Genomic DNA, 19,531 nt, shown 5'->3' on the forward strand with positions numbered 1-19,531 from the left:
ATAATGTCAGCTAAAAAAACATCTTATGTACTTGTAGGAATCATTATTGAGACGTCAGCTGTCAGTAGTATATTTTTACGGTTTAGCCAACATTAAGAAAACGAATATTTAACTTACGAACTAAATTCTTAAGTTGTATTGTTTATAAACTGTTATATAATATTAACTATTTCAACTTATTATTAAACCGTACGCCCGATTCGTCATGGTGTGTTACAAGGTCGACTTGCGAAGGCTTCAAGAAGTATTTGTATACTGAATGTTCCGTACAATTTTATCTGCAACAGGAATGTAATGGGCTCATGTATGTAGTCAAATTAACCAGTTTTGATATTTGCGTGGGCGATGTTTTAAAGTCTAAACGTGAAAGTTTCCAAAAGAGTTAACTTGTTAATATTGTTATAATATAGCCTTCCTTAAAATAAGCACTTAATAGAGCTGGCAGCTTCCTCGGACAAAGAATTAGTGTAGGTATTCAAAGGGGGAACGCTGCCAGTATCTTCGGAACCTTGCCTAAAGGGACTCCTTTTAATAATATTGTTGGCCTAGTGGCTTTAGCGGGCGACTCTCACACCTGAGGGTGTAGGTTCGATCCCGGCTGTACACCAATGGACTTTCTTTCTATGTGCGCATTTAACATTTGCTCGAACAGTGAAGGAAAACATCGTGAGGAAACCGACATGTCTTAGACCCAAAAAGTCGATCGCGTTTGCAGGCACTGGAGGCTGATCACCTACTTGCCTATTAGATTTAAAAATGATCATGAAACAGATACAGAAATCTGAGGCCAAGACCGAAAAGAGGTTGTAGTGCCCCTGATTTATTTTTTTAATATTTTTTTAGGATTCAAGGTACAAATGTAATTATAGTTGTTTAATGTAATTATAGTACTTAATTAGAAATTGAATTTTTTTTTAGGTACAACAATTTGTTTGTACCAAACAGGTAACTATACACTTATCACTGAATAAGTTAAGTTAAGTGTCAAATATGCCAGTAACTACAAATAAGATTTGAATTTCTATAGTTGTTAAATCAAATTGAATGTTGCGCAAATAATATATCGTGTCAGTTTTCTTATAAAATATATACGTAGGTATAGCCTTAGAGGGCATACAGACAATAATCAAAGTCAAAGCCTGCGCAGTTGACGCCATTTAAGCCACAGTCCAAAAACGCCATACAGTTATGAACCTTTGAATAGCCAATTTCAACCATAAGGTATTCGAATTATGTTCAACACGTTAATACTATAGTTTCTGTAGACTGTTTTAAAACAATGACATCACTTATAGGATGTTGGTACGTGACTGAGAGATAATGTATGAATAATATTTAATATGCAGATTATAAGATAAAGCACAATGAACATTCTTTACTTACAATGCTTATATATTTTATTAAAACATTTTATTAAAGTTTCGCTTGTTGTCCTAGTGTCTTCAGCGTGCGACTCACATCCCTGAGGTCGTAGGTTCGATCCCCGGATGTGCACCAATGGACTTTCTATGTGCGCTTTAACATTCGCTCGAACGGTGAAGGAAAACATCGTGAGGAAACCTTACTTAGACCAAAAATTCGGCGTGTGTCAGGCACAGGAGGCTGATCACCTACTTGCCTATTAGGTTGACAAATGATCATGAAACAGATACAGAAATCTCGAGGCCCGTCTTTTGTATTGAAATGATGAGGTTTATTTTTAAATACAGTGTAAACAAACTCTTTATAACCTCATTCTTTATAACGTAAAACTTTCCATAACGTGAAAAGGAGATCAATTTGTTTGGTTTAACACAAAAACCATACATTAATTCTTCCCTCCCTATAACGGACCCTCTCTATAACGAATTAAAAAGATCGTTTCCTTGAAATTCGTTATAAAGAGTTTACACTGTATGTATATACAATTTATTTGACTGGAGTAGGAAGTCTGAAAAGAAGTGTCACATTTATAACAATGTCTTAGGGACAAATAAAAGAAAAGACAATCTTTTGTAGAAATTCTACAAAAGTCATAAATAATTTAATGAATGGTGAATACGTAATCCGATTAGACTTATCGAAAATTATATTGTATGGAAAATTATATTGGTCTGTGGATAGACCTTTGTATGAAAATGACACTTGACGAAAGCTTGATTCCAACAGTTAATTATTTTAACATATTTTAACTAACGCCAGTTTTTAATTAAAAAAGCTGTTTGTTATTTTTTAAACATAGACATGTATATTTTAATGTTATTTGTTTTACATTGATTAACAAATATGAGTGTAAACTTAGTAAAATGCAACGACAAAGAGCATTTTATCCGTCGCCAAAAATGGATTGTCTTCGTAGGGTATGGTTATTGGGATGCAGATATTAGATCGATCGACTGTCACGGTCTGGACATTTGTCATTGAACACAATCTGAGATTGTGGCTAAATATTGGGTTCGGGCGTAAGTCGAATTGGTTCGAAAATACTCCAGTGGGCAACTGGTTCCCCATAGAATGTGCCCACAAACTATTATTGTATGTAAAAATGTAACCGGAACACAAATCGCAGTGCTTAATCAAAATTGTATGACGGAAAAATTGCCGCGCAGTTTCCTTGTCTTTCGACATAACTAATTATTCAAATGCCAAATTGCATTTCTTATGTTCGTAGTAATTAGTGTTCGTGGTTATATTAGATTAGTTTTTTATGTATTTCTAAGTCAAGGCTCGATTGTAATTTCTGGAGTATTAAGTCACTTTCTGAATACGTTGAAAATCGTAATAAATAAAATAATAAAACATTCATATATCTATATATATAAAAATGAAACCCGTTTTCCGTTGTCACGACATAACATGAAAACGGCTTGACCGATTTGTCTGATTCTTTTTTTATAATATTCCTTGAAGTACGAGGATGGTTCTTACGGAGAGAAAAATTAAAAAAAATTGAGTGAAAAAGTCTAAAAACAACACTTTTCTATATTCCCATACAAAATATTCGTAATAATATTTAAAGGCAATTTGAACTTTAATACCATATCATAAAGTTCAAGTGTTAGTGAGGGAGGGGTTCCGGGAAGGTAAATTTTTAATTTTTTGACATAATGTATTTGTTGTATTATCAACTTTCTTTTTTTTTATCGTACTAGCTAGACCGGTGTCCCGAATAACAGAATAAGTATTTAAAAAAAATAAAGAATCGACTGTTAGGCGGTACGATGTTCGCCAGGCCAGCTAGTTATATAAAATAAAACATTTATATATTTTAACTGCATTATCTACAGATTGAAGTTAATCTTGAGAAAGGGTACCTTTTTCGGGTACCGTCGAGTGGATAAGTGATTTATTTATGACGGTAGAAATACACTTGTATCTAATAAAACGAAAACACAGTACTAAATTAATAGCCGATATCTATTGAGTATATCTTGTTTTTACGCCTGTAAATTTTTTATCCTTTCTGTTATTTTTAAACCTACTTTAAGAACTATATCAACTAGCCCATACAAATGGAATCTAGTAATCACTAGTAAACACAGGGGCTACCCTAGTGTGGATCACTAGCGTTAGATCAATTTTGTCACAACCATATTTCTGCCATGAATAAGGTTTTAATATTATTTAAGAAGCTACCAAGACATAGTAAAAATTATTAGTTCCATCGCGTGCGCTTCCAAGAACAATAGCCTGTCAAACACCAAGTTTTTTTGTTAAAGAATTTTGTAACAATAGTTAGATAACAGTCGATCGACGTTGTTTTGTTCTTCGATTATGTTTTTTAACGTAAATTGTGTCAACACTTACAAATCTAATTTCTATCTTAACTGCCTAATAGAAATTATAACAATTTTAAATTTTATGCCGGCAACGCACTCGCGAGCTCTCTGGCATATTACAAACACTAATTGCTTAGAATATAAGAATTCAATTTGGCATTTGAATAATTAATTATGTCGACAAGGAAACTGCGCGCCAATTTTTCCGTCATACAATTTTGATTAAGCACTGCGATATTTTTTCCGGTTAAATTTTTTGGTACAATAATAGTTTGTGGGCACATTCTATGTGAAACCAGCGCCCCACTGAAGTATGTTCGAACCAATTCGACTTAGAGTCCTTCAAAAAATAGCGTACTAATTAGTAAAAGACTGGCGCACGCGCGGGCATTCTGGCATTGCGTGTCCATGGGCGGCAGTATATCTTAGCATCAGGTGACACTCCTGAACGTTTCCCCCTTGTTCTACAAAAAACATAGGGTTTGGACATAAGCAACACACGAAAACACTATAACAAACTTGAAAATCTTTACCACTCAAAGCAAGCCAATAGATTCCTGCTCAAATTGACACAAGTTTCAAATTTGTCGAAGGCCCTATTGATTACTGACAATTAATCCATAGAACGTACCGGCCTAAGCGTGAAGTGTCAAGGTCTACAACCAAACTGTTGCATAACTATAATTGTTTAACGCTACAGTTTTAATCTTAAAGCGTGAGAGAATTAGTACTGATTTTGTAGAGCGCACAAGATATTGTATAATTATCTACTTAAAAACCTGCGAATTGAATTATCTTTAAAGAATTAAATACATATTAATATTAAACATACCTAGTGCTAGCGTTTAATAAGGTCAAAAGCCAACCACATAATAAGTAAAAGGTTGTTTGTTAGGTAATACGTTCATTCAAGTATCAAGTATCGGTCGGTATATATCTCACATTGGTCGCCATCTTGTAATATTACTCGTGTAACTGGGGAAGGGAAATGCATTATTTTATACAATTTGTAAGAACAATGTAAGACTGATGAAGTCAATGTTAGTTTCGTCCTAACTTATTAAATATATTATTTATTTCGAGCGATAAGTACACTGGATCTAGCTAGACTGGCGAACATGAATACATTATAAACAAGGCAAACGGTTATAACTACTACACACAAGTGCAATATTATTGTATGAGTGATTATGATGTCACTACATCCATTCCCCCCTTTACAAAAAAAATGAAATGCAGAATAATACAATATATATATATAATATATATATACAAAGCCGCGAAAGTGGTGTCGCTATAACTGAAATATAAAAAAAGTCGACGGCGTGTGTCAGGCACTGGAGGCTGATAACCTACTTGTTTTAAAAATGATCATAAAACAGATTCAGAAATCTGAGGCCAAGACCTAAAGAGGTTGTAGCGCCACTGATAAATATATTTTTGAATGTATTTTTATTGCATTTTTAAATTACCTCTAAAACCGAACGTACAACAAACGCTTTAGGGATTATTAATTGATATTTAGTTTTTGAAGTTGGCCTTAGGTAACATTGGGTTAGAGTTAGCATCACTATAGTGTTTATAGTCTCAGATCTAAACATCCTTAAATAAATAGCTTTTGTTCAAATTGACTTTAAATCGACATTTACGTTAAAGTATTTTTTCTGGTTAATTACAATTTGTTTCATATTGTTTTCCAACTAGCGGCTGCAGTAAATAATATTAAGTATTATGTATTTGTAATCATATACATATGTATATATATAGTAATTAATTATGTAACTAAATTAGGTTGTTCAATCGTGGGAATTTTCTCAGGTTAAGTGTGTAAATCGTTGTAAATTAACACTGGGAAATGGTCTTAGAAGACATGCTAGGTGTTACCATGTTGTAAAATGATTTAAATTTCATGATTACACGAAACTAACCTAAAATTTAAGCTTGAATGTTTGTTTCTTTAAATTAATGTAAGACCAGGGTCGGCTGTTATAAAAGAAATATCTACCTTATAAAAAAAAAATATTAATTAATAATAAAAAAAAAACTAACAAACTTATAATAATAAAAAAATAGAAAATTCAAACAAATTTAAATAGTTTGTTCCCGGGGGCAGTGTACCTTGAATTCTGGCATGGGTAGTTAGTCATTCTACCTTGAAGTCGGGTATTTCCAGGCTGTATTGCAATAATTATTCGTTTAGCGATGAAAGCGCCAACTTGAATCTGTGATAAGTAAAAATAATTAGCACCTGTGCACTTGAACCCTACGGCTCAAGAGTCTCTACTCCAAAGGGAACAAAATCAAAGTTAGAGGAAAAAAATAATATATAATTATTTTTTGGGAAAATAAACGACTTAAACACTACATTGTTTCGTTAATATATTTAAATTAGGTTACTTGAATACTGCATTGTCTTTCATCAGTGCATGTTAGAATGTCATTTTCTTATGATTATCATCGGTTGATCTTCAGTTATTTATTAATTGTAGATTACGTGATGTTATAAAACGTTAATTATGTGAAATTGACAAATTAATTTCTCTGATACATATCGTATTATGCATATTTTAGTAGAGATTCATAGTTCCTAGAAATATATAGATCGCTGTAGAAATTTATTGTATACAAAAAAAGATCTTTTATTTCTTGATATCAACGTTGTGGCTTATTAGAGTAGTGAAAGCCTAGTGTCTTCAGCGTGCGACTCTCATCCTTGAGTTCGTAGGTTCGATTCCCGGCTATGCATCAATGGACTTTCTTTCTATGTGTGCATTACGCCATTCACTCGAACTGTGAAGGATAACATCGTAAATAAACCGGCTTGTCGTAGACCCAAAAAATCGACGTCGAGTGTCAGGCACAGGCTGATCACCTACTTGCCTATTAAATTGACAAATGATCATGAAACAGATACAAAATCTGAGGCCCAGACCTAAAAAGGTCGTAACGCAACTCCTTCGATCAACCCATTTTGTTATTATGTAATTCCTTGTTAATGTGGGGCGAAAAATTTGTTGTCTACAATAATATTCCTGTAACTGCGGTATTAAGATACGGCTACTGGCGGAAGCAATCCAATAATAAAATATATTTCCCATAGAATCTTAGCATATTACACCTCGCATACCAATCATAGTAATTCTATGCGGTTATTAATATGAACAGAATATAAATAAGGGCCCTACGCGGTGGGTCGTTGACATCGATGTCAACTGTCAAACGCAATGACGTAATTTAATAGATAGTTTAATTTAGCTTACTTTACAAATCTAAACAAATACTATTACTCTATTGTTTATTTATTTATTACAGAAATACATACATTATCCTTATAGCCTATGCCAATACCATAATGTCGAGAAAAATAAAAATATTAAATACACAATATCGCTACTGTGAATATGTCGATAGTGTCGGAGACAGCATTCAGTAGGCGCAACGTCTTTGATACTTTGTTGTGTAATATAGTTCAATTTTCAATTTCCGCCTAAGGTAACTAGAGAAATATATTTGGCTATATATGGGCTTTAGATTTCTGAATCTTTTTCTTCATCTATTTTTCTTAACAGCCAGGTAGATGAGCCAAAAGTGGCAACATGTTTAAAGCGTGTTTCTTCACGATGTTTTCCTCCTTACGAGGAAGTTTCCAGATACAAAATCGATTGGCGACACAGCTTTGATTCGAAAGTCGCTAGCCACTAGACAATGGTTTCATATTGTCATCCTTTCTTTTTAGCTATTTTATAGATCCGCGCAGAAAGAGATTTTCATTAGCGCTTCGTAATTTGCACCTGATTCATTCACTGTTATAAAATATATTATAATTGTCTATTGTATTAACACTGCAGGATATAGTGACAGGTAAATCAGAAACAAGTTTTAAACGTGAGAACTCTGTTCAAACAATGGGTTTGGTGACTTCCGTATCATCTCCAAGCAGTTTAACTAATTCTTTAGATAATGTTTCGCTATGACTTAATTATCAGAATAAAATATCAGTAATACAAAATTTTATATTCACTGTAGTAAAACTAATTGTGAGAGTAATAAAATTGATAAAAAATAAGTTATGATGTCTACTTTTCCCTTGAATAATAAAGGCGTCCGTTGCTTTTAAATTCCTCTTGGACACTCAAACCGATGTAAATATAATATAACTGCATCGTTCTTCAGTCTTTACAAAGCAAAAAGTTGTGAAAGCTTCCCCGTGTCAAGTTTTATAATAGTACCTATTTAGGTTAATTTACAATCTACAAGCTTTATTTTAGTTAGTATATAATGGGGTCTTGAATGCTATGTTTCCTATATCCCAAAGGTGGGGCAAAGGATGTCCACATTGTCTCGGCATCGCGTACTATCTTGAGCCACGCATTAAAGATGCCAAATCCTACATAATGTTCCCCATAGGATCTATTTCAAATATCGCTAAATGTCGATTAAAAACACCTAGAGTTTTAAATGTAATTTCAAATATAAAAATACATGCAAATTATATAAAATAGCTGTTATTTCGATCTTGGAGTGTTCTAGTTTCATATTTCAGGTATAGCTATATTTATACGTATATACCCTTGTAGTTTATATTTGGTTTAGTTTGTTGGTTGGGTTTTACGCTTAATATACATTGTATAGAATCGAGCGTTTAGCAAAAACAATCTTGAGTAAAGTACTCCCCAAAAAGTACCCTGAATAAATGTTAAAGAGAATCCTGCGTTTATTTATATAAATGCACCCTAAACCCCCCCTGGACTTCTTGATTCCTAAATTTGGGGGAAACCCTCAAGTGTGCATCACTGCCACAAATGAGCGTCATCAAGACTGTTTGGAGCGGGCAATAGCGTCTTTAATGTTTGCCAGCGTCGATGCCTTTATAACAATTGATCAAATGATTATGTATGACATCATTGTGCTCTATAGAATGCAATCGAATTGCTTCATACTTGGTTTCAATTCTTAATAACATGGCATTATAGTTTTTATTTTCATTTGTGCTTAATACTAAAATTTTGCGAAACAGTAAACATTATATCATCGCGCTTATCTATTACTTGGGGTTTGTAAAAAATCAATGAATAAAAGACAGGTACCTTATGGTTATGGTTATGGTTATGGTTTGTGGACTCGTTTTCCGCACTTAGACTCTCACTAGGTCCGTTGTACGTGAGCCCTGGCTAACTAAGCCAGCCTAACTCCTTCCAGAAGCACAGAAGCTTCCTGGGCACTTCGCAGGCTTCACGGAGCGACCTCACTGTTCCGAGGATTTCTGTACGTTGTTTAGCCACAGCCTCGCACTCCAGGACTACGTGGGTGACTGTTTCCTCTGCGTTGAAACAGCCTCTGCACATGGGGCTGTCTGTCGCGCCTAGGACATAAAGGTGTTTATTAAGGAGGCAATGGCCCGTGATTGTCCCTATCATTATTTTGAGGTTATTCCTGGTTAGATTTAAAAGTTGTTTAGTCATTCTTGTGTTAGTCACTGGCAGAACCAATTTGGATTGCCTGCAGTCCACACTTGATGACCAACGTTGGTGCTGGAGTTCCTCAGATCTCTGGCGAATCCATGTTCGGACTTGCGAGAAGGGCAAGGGTAGGAGCGGATACGGGCCTGCCGGCAACATTTCCGAGCCTCTCCTCGCAAGCTCATCGGCTGCGTCATTGCCGAGAGATCCGCTGTGTCCCTTAATCCACTGTAGGGTGACCCTGTTCGTCAGGGCTAAAGCCTCCAGTGCATTGTGGCACTCCAGCACCAGTTTGCTGTTTGTCGTGTTACCCCCTAACGCCATCAGCACAGACGCGCTGTCGGATACGAGCTTAATACAAAAGTTATTAACTCCCAACCGCTTTACGCCTCTGGCTGCTTCGGTTAGGGCAACACACTCGCATTGAAAGATCGAACTGTGTATGCCTAGGGGTAGGTGTGTTTTGATGTTGAGATCTTGAGAGAATATGCCAGCACCGGAGCCGCTCCCTGTCTTTGAGCCATCAGTGTATATGCGTAGCTCGTTCGCGGTCGATCGATCACATTCCTCTTCTCTCAGTTGTACATGGTATTTCTTGTTTAGCATGTGTTGATTAACAATCCTATCGCATGGCGCCGCTATTAGCGGTTGGTATTCTATTGCCCTGTTTAGGATCGCTGTGTGTGTGCTGTAATGATTTTTACCCCATAAGTCCAGTACCATAAGCCTTATGGCCGCCAATGCTGCCTCCTGCTGTATGTGTATGTCAAGGGGTGCAACTTGGAGGGCTAGCTCCAATGCTGAAGTTGGCGTTGTTTTCATGCAACCACTGGCAGCGGACAAGGCAAGCCTTTGGAAGCGCCCAAGTTTAGTTATTACTGTTTGGAGTTCTGTCCTCGGCCACCAGACTAGGGCTCCATAAGCCAGCATTGGCCTGATTACGGCGGTGTAGAGCCATAGCGTAATCTTAGGCGATAAGCCCCATTTGACGCCTAGCATCTTTTTACATTGATAAAAGGCAATCGTGGCCTTGTTTAGTTTATGTTCAAGGTGTTTGTTCCAAAGCAGTTTGCTGTCTAGAATCACACCTAGGTACTTGACGCTTTCTTTTAGTCTTAGTTCTGAGTTGAAGAGTTTTGGTAGCCTGTACGAGCCAAGAACCCTTCGGTTTGTGAACAAGACTAGTTCCGTTTTTGACGGGTTGACAGATAGCTCGTGCTGATTGCACCATCTCTCAATTACTCTGAAAGCCTTCCTCATGCAATCACATAAGGTGCTTTCAAAGTTCCCCGATGTTAGGATAGCTATATCATCCGCATACCCTACTGTGTAGAGATTGATAGCATTTAGTTCTGTGATGAGCTCATTTACCACTAGATTCCACAAAAGTGGTGAAAGGACACCGCCCTGTGGGCAGCCCCTGCTGACAACACCACGCGTGGTGGTGTTCACGGTGAACTGTATGGCTCGATGTTTCAGCATGTTATTTATCCACTCTGTAAGGGTCGATGGTACTCCACAAGTGACAAGTGCATTGGTAATGCTCGTGAAGTTCGTTTTGTCAAATGCACCTTCAATGTCAATGAATGCGCCGAGGGTTGACTGCTTTATTTTCAGTGAGTTGCCAATGCGGGATACTACGTTATGGAGTGATGATTCTGTTGATTTGCCTGAGCTGTAGGCATGCTGATTAGGATGGAGGAATTTAGCCAATGTTACCCGACTGCGTATCTCCAGGTCTCCCAGTCTCTCCAGTGTTTTGAGGAGAAATGATGTGAGACTGATGGGTCTGAAGGACTTTGCTTGGGTATAGTCCTCTCTTCCTGGTTTAGGTATAAAAATGATTTTTACTTCTCTCCATTTCAGAGGTATATAGCGGTGAGCTATGCAGGCTCGGAATAATGGCACCAGATAGTCCACTACAAGGCTCCCACCCCATCTTAGTAGGCCTGGGAATATCCCGTCCAAGCCCGCAGCTTTGAATGGAAGAAAAGAGTTGATCGCCCATGTTACCTTTTCTCTTGTGACTATTTTGTCAGCTACCTGCCAGTCGGAGTTGACGGTTGCTCTTTCCGCGTATTTCTGCCATGTCTGCTCATTGGCAATTGTACAGCCAGGAAAGTGAGTCGCCAGCAGTAGCTCACATGTTTCTTCGTCAGTTTTTGTATATGTGTTGTCAGGTTTTTTTAGGCAGCCGACAGAGTGATAGGTTTCCCTAGAGAGGCATGATTTCACTCTGTTTGCCTGGTTGTTGTTTTCAATACTAGTGCAGAAGTGTCTCCAGCACTCTTGCTTTCTAGTACGAAGAAGTTTCTTGAACCGCCGCCTAGCGACTGTATACTTGTCCCAATCCCTAGGCCTCATTGTGTTGCCCGCTCTATTGAACAGTTTTCTGACCTTCCGGCGATGTCTCTCCAGTTCGGGGCACCACCAGTTCTGTTTGCCCCCCCATCTTGGCATGGTGAGGGGGCATGACTGCTCATAGCTTGTCAGAAGTAGGGACGTTAGGTTATTTGCATGTTTGTCTATGTCTTGTGCATCAATTATTGTTGGTAATGTTAGTTTTGCTATCTCGGAGCCGACTAGTTTGTGAAATTTTCCTGAATCAGTTCTCCGAGGTATTCTTCTAGGTTGTGGTTTAGGTAGGTCCCCTTTGATTGCAAAGCGGATCCACCTGTGATCCGAGCATGATAATTCACCAGACACATGCCAGTCATGTATCTGGTCTGACAGGCCTGGCGTTATCAATGTTAAGTCAATTATGGTTTTTGAACGTGCGTTGATAAATGTTGGTTCTGAGCCGCTGTTTGCTAGGATAAGATTATTACTAAGTATGAAATTAAGCATATTCTCACCTCGAGCGTTGGTATTAGCATTACCCCATAGCTTGTGATGTGCATTGGAGTCTGCTGCTATGATGAGCTCCAGTTGCTCCCTCTCGCAGTAGTCGGCTAGAAGACCGAGTTCCGGAGTGGGCACGTCCTCGTCGCCAGGTAGGTAGGCTGACGCCAGGACAATGTCTGGAAGCTCGTTCCTGGGTAACCTAACAACTGTGAGGTCCCTTGAACATAGTTCGTTTATTAGTAATGCTGGTACATGTTTGGGTATTAGTATGCAGGTTCTTGGGTTACTTACGCGGGTGTCCAGTAAGGTTTTACCACCGGTGTTACCCAGGCCGCATATCTTGCCATTCCGGATCCACGGCTCCTGGATCGCGGCGATGGTCTTGGGGTTGGTCTCCAGCAGTCTGCGCAGGGAAGCCGACGCTGTTTGACTATGCTGGAGGTTGGCTTGAATGAGGTCAGTTCGGCGAAGGGGAGGAGCGCAGACAGCTGTCGCTGAGTTCACTCCCCCCGGTCTCCTGAAATAACTCCTCATCCGATGTTAGTTGTGCCGTCTCCATGGGAACGTGAGTCTTGGTCACTCGGCCATCCGCAGCCTTCTCCGTCAGTGACGTGGAAGGCGTTGGCCTCGGTGTCGCCGTCCCCGATGTGCTGGCAATGGCTTGAGGCGGGGCGTCAGCCACCTGCGAGGGTTCATCCTTATCCAGGATGCGGATGTAAATGTTCCCCAGCAGGTAGTAAACACGCCTGTCTTGTTTCCTGATCGTTACGATCTCGGACTCTGGCACTCGGAAGAAGAGAGAGACGCCTGTCGGGTCCTTCGTTCTCCGCTCGTGCGTCAGAGTCCACGATCTGATGTTGTAGTGGCCGTTCTGCCTCAAAAGCAGTCTCATCAGGTTCTCCGTGCTGTTAGAGTAGTCTGGGACGTGAAGTAAGCATGGAACCTTGCTGGGGATTGCTGACTGAGGCCTAACTACCAGTTTGGTGTCTGTTATAGGGTTGGTGATGGCATCGCAGGTACTGGTCAGCCACCTCAACGCGTAGGCGTCCTCGCACCACATTTTTAGGACGCCATCTGCGAAGTGGGCTTTGCCCCGGAACCTGATGTCTTTCGTTTCTTCTGTTAGAGGAGCTGCAACATCCGCCATTAACTCGTCGTGCAGCTTACCTTGGATTTGTAGGCGGATGGCTTCCGCCTGTTCTTGGGTCATGTCGAGGAAGGGCTCGGTCATTACAGCAACACAGAACTCATTCGTTTTGTATGCTGCCGCCGCTTCCGCGTAACTGGCCGAGGTCCCTCCCACCGTTCGGGGTCGGTTAGGTTTTACCCTTTTCCTTTCCCCAGTCGGTGTAACTGAGTCCTCAGGCCGTACACGTTTCTGGCCCTTCACTCGTTCGTTGGTTTTCGGTTTTTTACTGTTTTCGGGTCTCGTGCTGCACTTGGAGCCGTCAGGCCTTAGCGCGGCATTCGACGCCGTCGGCTTCGGTTCCCATCTCCTGCCACCTGTTGCTCTGCTAGCTCCAGGGGCTGGTTTTGGGTTAACAGGAGGTCCTTGAGCAGCAGCTAACAGCTCCTGCCGTTCTGCCGCCCTTCTGACCCTGTTGAGCCGTCGCCTCTTTGATGAGCTCAAAACCATAGTCATGGTCGGTTCCTGTATTGCGGTTTTCAGGGCCGTCATGTCCATGGTTGAGGACGCTGCACCGGGTACATTCACCGTCTCAGACACGGTATTCCGCATCGGTCTAACCGTGGATGTCACCCCTTCAGACGCATGCAGTACTGCTGCATCATCCAGAGTGACCTCCTTTGGCTCAACCAACGCAGTTAACCTAGCCGCGACGGAGGACGCTTCCCTGTGCAGTGGTTTTGTCATTTCTGATGGATTGGGTACGGTCCTGGGTGCAGCCCGGTTTGGCTTGTCCCCAGTCGATTCCCTTTCCTTCGATTCACTGGACGCTGCCGGGCTTGGCGCATCCTTGTGAGAAACAGGGGCATCAAAGTGTCGTGTCACTGGCGCCTTGCACCGTGACCCGTCCTGAGACGCAACCCTGTGTTGTTTGTTAGATACCACATCCTTAGATGTGGCCTTGTTCTTGTTCTGTTTATTTGTTTTTGAAGCCTCTTTGTCCATGAGGTGTTAGGTAATAAATTCACCTTCAGAGCTCTCCACCCGCCACGGAGTCCTCAGTCGGGGGCGTCACTTGCTCAGCAAGCAAACGCCAGAGCTACTCCTCCGGTATAGAGCCAGTGCGTAGGAAGGCAGACGCGTCCGCACGCTGCCAGGAAGTACGGAGCTGTTCGCATCACGAGACGATGACGCAAACTCACCCCGAGTCCCGAGCCTCGCCGACGGCCCCCCCCCCACACCCCGACTCTCGCTTGGTAGCCCGCTTATGGGATACCGCAGCCGGTTGACCACAGGTAGCTAGTCCATGGCCTCCCGTGTGAGGAGAAATCCAGACCAAAGAGGCGTGTTGTGTGCAGCGCACAACTGTTCCCGGCGCACTGTCACACTCAACCCCCAGGACTCCTTCATCCCCCCGTACGGGTCCCCGCGCACGGCACAAACACGCGGGAGGTCATTTACTGTCCACCATCCTATCTTTTTGGATGATGAACTTGCAAGGACATGACCTCTCCATCCCTGCAATTAATCGCTTGGTGGTTTCAGTTGCGTCTATTACATAGGGTAATAGACCAAAAACGGGGTCGGCAACCTCGAGAAGGATAGTCCACCAAACTTGCCTTGGGGATCTCAGTGACCTGCACTCCTCCCAAGACCACGCCACCCTACCCATCAGAGGGATGTGGTAGGGTAGGTCTGCACCTGTGCTACCATGCGATGCAAACATGTCGTACTGGGAACCGTAAAAACACAGACCAGACCCCCCCCAGACAGGTACCTTATTAATTATTGTATATCAGTGTTGGCCTAGTACCTTCAGCAAGCGACTCAACAAGCTGTGCACCATGTGGATTTTCTGCGTATGTTTTTTTAAATATTTTTTAAAGTTTTAAAAAGTGCGCAGTTAATACTAGCTTGTATGGTGAAGGAAACTGGCTTGCTTTAGACCCAAAAAGTCGACGGCGTGTGTTACGCACAGAAGACTAGACTAGACTAGACTAGACTCCCCTATAAAGAAAAAACAAATGAACAAGTACAAAAAGCTGAGGCCCAGACCTAAAGGGTTGTAGCGCCATAGCTTTTTTCATTACTAATTATTGTATTTTAAGTCAAGAATAACATAAACTTCGTTAGTATTTTACTTGATGTAAGTAATATTGAATATATGGCCTAAACCAAAGATTAAAAAAAACAAATGATACGTGACAACTGACAACCACAGAGCCGTGCACGACTGGTTGTCAAATCAAATAAATAATAACGTAAGAGCGGTCGAATGAGCAAATCATTTAAATTGATTGATTTTGCATTACATATTAATTACTATAGTGAATGCAAAGAAAGTTAATAGACTGGTTTGATCTCGGAAGGTTAAGTAAAAAAGGAGTAGACTTGTGAAAGCTACCGACCGACTTGTCTATGATCTCTATAGCGTAAGAGTCAAAGCTTTATCAAGCGTTATTCAATCCTAGATATTCTGCCTGTCAGTTGTATCCATACCGCAGCATTAACCATAATATCTTTGTTAATGAAGTAAAATGTGTAGACCAATACGTATAGAAAATCACATTATTTAAGTGGAAATTCCAATATTAATATTCATAAACATCATTTTAATACCTCAAGGTCATATCAAACAAACGTGTTACATAACAAGCTCTTCTATATTTTATATTTTCTAACGAATTTTTAAATATTAGATCAGGTTTCAAATAATATGGAATTGTATTAACTTAAAGCGAGCAGTAATTTGTTAATAATTAACTGCCTTAAGTCTTTAAGAAAAGAGCCATCTTAAAAGGCCGGCAACGCACTTGCGAGCCTCTATGGGCGGCGGTATCACTTAACATCAGATGAGCCTCCTGCCCGTTTGCCTCCTGTTACATGCAGATGTTCATTCGCCGAGACATGAGCAATGTAACTTCCAATAGCAACAGCGACCCCAGTGTTTTCATATGCAATAATATGGTTCTTGCAACCTTTGGATCGCACGTTACATAAGAATGAAGTCAGAATCGCAATCCAGAGTACCGATGCTAATCCAGGACCTATAGAGAGTGAAGACTGATCGGAGGTTCGAGGCTGGGTTCTCGAGCAGTCTGGAACCGCCTTGATTTAGGTCTATGTCGGATATATTCCCGGATTCCTTGGCTTGAATGCCATGGCGAAGCCCGAGGACCCATCTTAAGGGCGTGTGGAGGGCTGAGGTGTTATTAGTGTGTAGTGTCTCAGTACCCATCCGATTAGCAGAAATCTTTGAATGTAGACCCAGCCCCACAGACCACGAGCGTGAGACTGCGTATGCGCATTTTCAACTCATTAAAAAAAGGACATATGGAGTGTACTTATCACGTACACACTGTACTTCCATACCTTCTCCGCAAATGACAAGAGGCAATAGAGACTAACCCGTAGCTGTTCTAATCAATAATTATCAGAACTTAATTTGTAAAAGTAAATATTGTTTTTATTTATGTAATTGGAAGTGTATTAAAAATAGTGAAAGGTATCTTTAAAGGGGAGAAAGTTGTGCCCATATAGGACAATGTTAGCGTGACTTAATTGATGTTTTATTTATTGTCTATTTGCACTTTTTTTGTTTTAACTTAAAATATGTGCTAGTAATACGATTGCTTCGTAAACTTTAGTTCCTTTTTGAAGTTATACTTCTTTTGGCGCGTTAGGGGAAAAATATGGGAGTAATTTTTACAATGCGCGCGCACACCGTCACAAAAAACCGACACCTTGAAGTTAGCTAAAATCAACCTTTTAGTTTTTTTGTGATATTTGAATAAACTTTATTTAACTAGATAATGCGTTATAATAAAACTTTCAATGTATTAAATACCTTTTTTCTATTGTTAGTGTCGTTTTTCTACAAACGTAAAATGACATTTTTGAAAAGATTTTTATCTTGTTACGCCAAAGAAGTATAAGTGCGTGTACATAAGTACACACACGTTTTTTTATGTTCCATTCTTAGGTAAGCCATGATTAGCTTTCTTCATTACACGCTGTGTATTAGTTATCAGTAAAATCAGTTGTCGTTTAAATGATACCGCCGCTGATGATCACTAACACTGCCAGAAATTTCAAGTGCGGTACCAGCCATTTAAGAATAAGTACGATCTTTTCTTGATTGACCTTAAGTCGAATTGGTTCGGAAATATTTCAGTGGGTAGCTAACGAAACCAATTTCATTATTTGACAATCAAATATACAGTATTTACAATTTTCTTAACCTACCTGGTAATAAATAAAAATAAAAAATCAATAAAAATAAAATTAAAACAAATTTAAAAAGTTGGTTCGCTGTGGCAGTGTACCTTACGCTGGCAGCATTTCCTCGCTGTATTACGGTACTTATTCATTGAGCGAGAGAAGCACCAGCTCTGAGGTCACCAGTACTATATACGCGCCAACTTAAATCTTTAATTAGCGCCCGTGCCAAGTGCAACCCCACGGCCCAAGAGTCTACTCAAAACTTAAATATTCTAGTAGTAACGAAATGATTTTATGTTTGTTGTTCCCTACCTCTTGGTCTATGTGCAACATGGTACGACATTCAAGGAAAGTAAATGACGTGTGAAGTTGCGTGATTTCTATCATTTAACGGCAACTTTTAGAAACTTTGTGATAAACACACTAAATTAATAATTGTATGCAAATACTTTATCAAAACATCAAGCTTTCTATTTGAATACGTTATTATTATATTATTGACTTGAATGAGCTGGCATCTAAATTAGCGAAATAAAATAGGGAATAGTAATTTTCAAAGACTCTTTAAAGCCTAAAGTATAGAAAAACCAGACGAAAAAAGGAATTAAAGAAACATGTCATACTATTATTTGTCGTTTTAAGGTTAAATTTCAGTGTTTTTTTTGTCTATGAATGTACTCATTTTTTCTGTGTAATATATGTTGTTTATCAATCTAGTCTGTTTTATTTTAGTAAGATTGATATGAGTTAGTAAGATTATTAATAATACAATAAATAAATTATTTGGTCTTAGTTGAGTTTAAAGATGACATGAAAAATTCAATAAATGCGTATTGTCGAGTATTTAATATTTGCGAAGGTGAGTTCACTTTGCAAATAACCTTAAGCGCTAAAAATGTCAACCCAAAGTGTTAATAAGTCCGAAAATAATTGCAACATACAATATTTATTCTTTATATCTCCACAAATTTCAATGTTTTCTTGAATTTACTGAAATTCAAAAGCAACAAATAATAAACACGAAACATTGTAAAAAAAAGCTTTTTCGAGTTATTCGAAGTCGATTAAAAACTATTATAAATTTTATTACAGAAGAAATTTTGTTTTATATTTGTAATATGTCCAAAACTTAAGAAATTTTCTTGTTTACAGGCAAGCACCTAATCTTCGCAAAAGACCCGGAGTCCGTCAAAGATGAGTTTGCCTTCGACAACCCTGGATTCCGCCAGGAGGAGAGGAACTGGCACAGTGAAGCACCTACTCTTCCCATGGGAGGGAAGACTCATGCTCTACACGCCGAGTTTACGAAGCCAGAACAGAGCAAAGACGATTTATATATACAGGTAATTAAATTTATTATTTATTTCTCCACAGATAATATACATTTGTAAATTTATATTATTCATACAAAACAATTAGGAATCTTTGGATTAATTTAATTAGAAATTAATACCTACCTGACAAAACAACAAATCAAGCATAAAGAAATATAATTGTGACTATGGGAGAGTAATGAAGTTACTATGTCAAATTATTACACCAATACAGATTATCTTATATATAAAATTCTCGTGTCACAATGTTCGTTCCCATACGCCTTCGAAACGGCTCGACCGATTCTTCTGAAATTTTATATTCATATTCTGTATGTCTAGAATCGGCTACTATTTTTCAACCCCCCCCTCCCAACCGGTGATAAGGAGTGTCCACCCCAATTTTTTTATTTATTTTTTAGATTTTTTTTTGTTTTTAATTTTTATGAAAAATACATAGGGGTTGTCCCTAATTTTCACCCCTCTACGATCAACCCCTATTTTTTATTATTCTAGATAGTTATTATTATTGAACTAAAAAAATGTTTCCTAGAAATATGGAATGTTTTATATATATATATATATATGTATATGGTAAAAGAAACGTTTGCCGGGTCAGCTAGCACTATATTCTATACAAGAATCGTCAGTTTATTTCTTGTTTTTCGCCAAAAAAACTCCATACGTTTCCGTTCATGGAAATCCTAATTATAAATAATTAATTATGATATTTTCAGTCCTTAATCTAACTTATTAATACTAACTAGTGTTCTTTGTATTCAAATATCACTAGTTAGTATTTAATCTCTT

General features: G+C 38.9%; 1 protein-coding gene across 1 annotated transcript in view; it reads left to right on the forward strand.

The window, feature by feature from the left end:
• LOC125052724 overlaps window positions 1–19,531 on the forward strand; it is a 57,671-nt gene that overhangs the window by 24,598 nt on the left and 13,542 nt on the right. Inside the window, exon 2 of the mRNA XM_047653721.1 lies at window positions 18,561–18,751. Within this exon, the coding sequence (XP_047509677.1) occupies window positions 18,561–18,751 (191 nt within the window). The remainder of the gene's footprint in view (window positions 1–18,560; window positions 18,752–19,531) is intronic.

This window comes from Pieris napi, chromosome 9, assembly GCF_905475465.1.
Source record: "Pieris napi chromosome 9, ilPieNapi1.2, whole genome shotgun sequence".
Classification (NCBI taxonomy): Eukaryota; Metazoa; Arthropoda; class Insecta; order Lepidoptera; family Pieridae; genus Pieris; species Pieris napi.